The sequence below is a fragment of the Helianthus annuus genome, chromosome 5 (genome assembly GCF_002127325.2).
Source record: "Helianthus annuus cultivar XRQ/B chromosome 5, HanXRQr2.0-SUNRISE, whole genome shotgun sequence".
Lineage (NCBI taxonomy): Eukaryota > Viridiplantae > Streptophyta > Magnoliopsida > Asterales > Asteraceae > Helianthus > Helianthus annuus.
In genome coordinates, this window is record NC_035437.2 from 148075137 (window position 1) to 148078453 (window position 3317).

A 3317-nucleotide genomic window follows, 5' to 3' on the forward strand; every position below is an offset into this window, starting at 1 on the left:
AGTATGGGATAACGAATGTAATAAATATTATCGCAATATAGTTGTTATGGATTCTCTTTTGCAATCTGATTCGCCTAGTGCCGCGCCCCGATGATTCCGCCATCGGATGGGGTGTGACAGAGGGGGCTCTCTAACACGGACCAAATTAAGACAACATATGCTAGACCTCCCAACATTTGCGAATTATTTATACCTTTAAAAAAATCTAGATTTTAATATAATTTCACTTAGCTAACAACTTATTCAATTATATATAATAATAAGAGTAAATTGCCATTTTGGTCCTTGAGGTTTGGGTACTTTTGCCATTTTAGTCTAAATCTCAAACTTTTTAAATATGGGTCCCTGTGGTTTCACTTTTGTTGCCATTTTAGTCCAAAAGTGAAATTAGACCAAATTCCTCAAATTTAACCCTCAAGTTTTGTCCTTTTCCATATGGATAATTTTGTCATTTTAAGCATTAATATATATATATATATATATATATATAAATAAAAAAAGATTATAACAAAATCCCAAACACCCCTAATCGTCGCAATTCTCGTTCCAAATCGGCGGCAACTCCTGCCGGAAATCATCCTCTGCCGTCATTTTCGCCGATCTTGCTGCATCTTGTTTCTTGAAACAAACCCAGATCAAAACAAGCAAAACCCACAAAGACGCAAGAGGGAGATGGAAAGAGAACGACGGCGCTGCAGCGGTAGACGGGCGGCAGGCAAGTTGCAGGAATTTTTCCGGCAGCGGTGGTGTCTCCGGTGAGCTTCCTCGTCTCGTGTTTTATTTACTTATTCGTTTATTTTTCCTTTTTCTCCGGCAGACGTTTTGTTGCAGGCTGGGGTTGTGGTTTCCGGTGATGATATTGACGGCGATGAAGTGATTTGGGGGGTGATGATTTGGGGAGAGGATGGTAAATGATCTGTAAATGTATGTTTATATTAGGGTATTTAGGAATTAAATATATTTATTTAATTTAGTTTATTAATTATTGATATGTTATAATAAAACCTGAGATGGACAAAAATACCCTTGCACAAAAAGACAAAACAACCAACTTTTAACAGTTAAAAAACAGGGTTTTTAAATTTTGGACTAAAATGACAACAAAAGTGAAACCACAGAGACCCAGATTTAAAAAATTTGAAATTTGAATTAAAATGATAAAAGTGCCCAAACCTACCAAAATCAGAGTTTACTCTAATAATAATTTCTATAAATTTTAATGATGGAGATGGGGAATAGGGTTGGGTCCGGTGGGAATACATCATGTCAAACATCAATATTTCCATCAACTTTGCTTATCCCCTACCGGCTACGTAATTACAACACATCAAACATCTTAACCAATAAATGAAAATGAAATGCTACATTCACCATGTTCTAAAAGAACTGCTTTTTTTTAACGGCTAATAAATTCAATTTTGTTCAAACTTTTAAAAAGCTACTTTGACTATTTAGCGCTAGCAGTTTTACCAATTTTGTCGATTTTCTTAGGTATTATTTGTTTTCATGTTTAACAATGAAAGTAACTTGATTTACTTAATATACAATTGCCATGTGCAATTGTGGATCAATATTTTATATGTTTTTTTTATAAATATCCAATGAATCATATCATCATTCAGCATAGGATACGTATATGACAAACAAAAAAAAAAAAAAACGAATGTTAAGTCAACACATTATCAAGATTCAAGATCCCAATAATCCAATATTATAACTTATAACATATCATGTATAAATGGTTGCCCCTGGTACAAAAACTGCTAGTAAAACACACCTTCACTCGGTATTCAGTAAAGTAAAACTTTATTACATGCCGACATTTTGTCAAACATCTGGTGTGCATACCTAAAGAACGTTCTTCTTGCCGACACCACGCCTCAAACTCTTCCTTCTTCCTCCCAAATCCTGCACAACCAAAAGTTTCATTCATCAAACACAACAATAACAACTCAAATAACAATATTCATAGTTAATCAGTGTGTAATCGAAATCCAAATCGAACCGAGTTAAGAGGCAATGGCTCAACATCAACAGACACCAACGACATCTTCGCAATCTCCGAAACCGCAGCGTCCCTCACGTCCGGGACATCACTGGTCAGATGCTCGTACGCCGCTTCGAACGCTTCCTGCCAGAACCTCGGCAATTTCGCTGTTTTGCTGTGCGTGTACACGTTCCAAAACTTCCTAACAAGCTTCTCTCGCTCCTCAACTTCCTAATTCATTCACAACATTTCACTCAGATCCAATTCAATTACATTTCATTTGCCTTAACAATATTTGTTGCATCTCCGAGTATAACAAGTTTCTCGTGGTCAATTGTGAAATGAAAACAACAAGCACTATTTAACAAGTTTCTCAGGGTCAATTGTGAAATGAAAACAGCAAAAACTATTTAACAAGTTTCTCGGGGTCAATCGTTAAAGAAATAGAATAGTACCAGGATATCGAGGTCGCGAGCAGGCGTATCAAACGAATCGGTGAGAGAATTGTTAAGGTTACCGGCTCCGGACCACTTTAGAGTGACGGATCCGGTGAACATAGACCACAAAGCTAGGAGCAAGATCGCGGTGATGGCCCAGAACTTGTACCGGGTTTTACTGAACAAACCATTTCCGCTGCCGTTAATTGTGCCGTTACCGTTAGCTGTTGTGGATACTATGACTGTTAAGCCCTCTTTCTTTGCGGCTTCGCCGTCGTTCATTTTTTTTGGGGGGTTTAAGGATTGGGAAGATGAATTGGTGGTGAAAAGTTGTTGATTGGTGAAGTCCGTGACGGCGATTATGAATCGGGAATCAAGGTCGTATTGAGTTGAGTGGAGTGGTTGGAAATTCCTAAATTCAGTGTGGACTGGTTGAAAAATGATGACCAAGTGGGGTGGGATAGGGTGCGTGCCGGTGTAATCTCTAATAGTGTCGGCTGCCTAATTTATATTTGAGTTAACTTTCATTTTTTATATATATTTGGTCATTTTAATGATTTTGTCATAATAGTTTAAAAATAGACATTTTCTTGTTTGATTTTTCTAACTTATCGTCATTTTACTCCCCGCCTCTGACAACATCTAAAAAAATTCATTAACTAAAAGGATATTTTGGTAATTATATAGATAAAAGCAAGAGTATATAAGTCTTTTCACCTAAATAAATCTATAACTTATTTATTTACATGTATATAAGTAATTCTTTTCTAATCCCCCCATCTTTCCAACCACTATTTCTACTGGCCACCACCATCCACTACCACCTGCTGACCACGACTACCGCGACTTTTAACTAAACGTTTTAATTGAGTTAGAGTCATGGAGTAAACTAC

The 3317-nt window shown here is 36.8% G+C and overlaps 1 protein-coding gene across 1 annotated transcript; it reads right to left on the reverse strand.

Annotated features, from left to right (window-relative positions):
- Nucleotides 1–1655: 1655 nt before the first annotated feature.
- On the reverse strand, nt 1656–2897 carry LOC110941464. Its single transcript, XM_022183101.2, has 3 exons — nt 2443–2897; nt 2006–2218; nt 1656–1908 (listed from the first exon to the last, which is right to left on the reverse strand). Exons 1-3 carry the CDS (start codon nt 2704–2706, stop codon nt 1849–1851), a joined length of 537 nt encoding a protein of 178 aa, XP_022038793.1. The 5' UTR covers nt 2707–2897; the 3' UTR covers nt 1656–1848.
- Between the last annotated feature and the right edge of the window lie 420 nt (nt 2898–3317).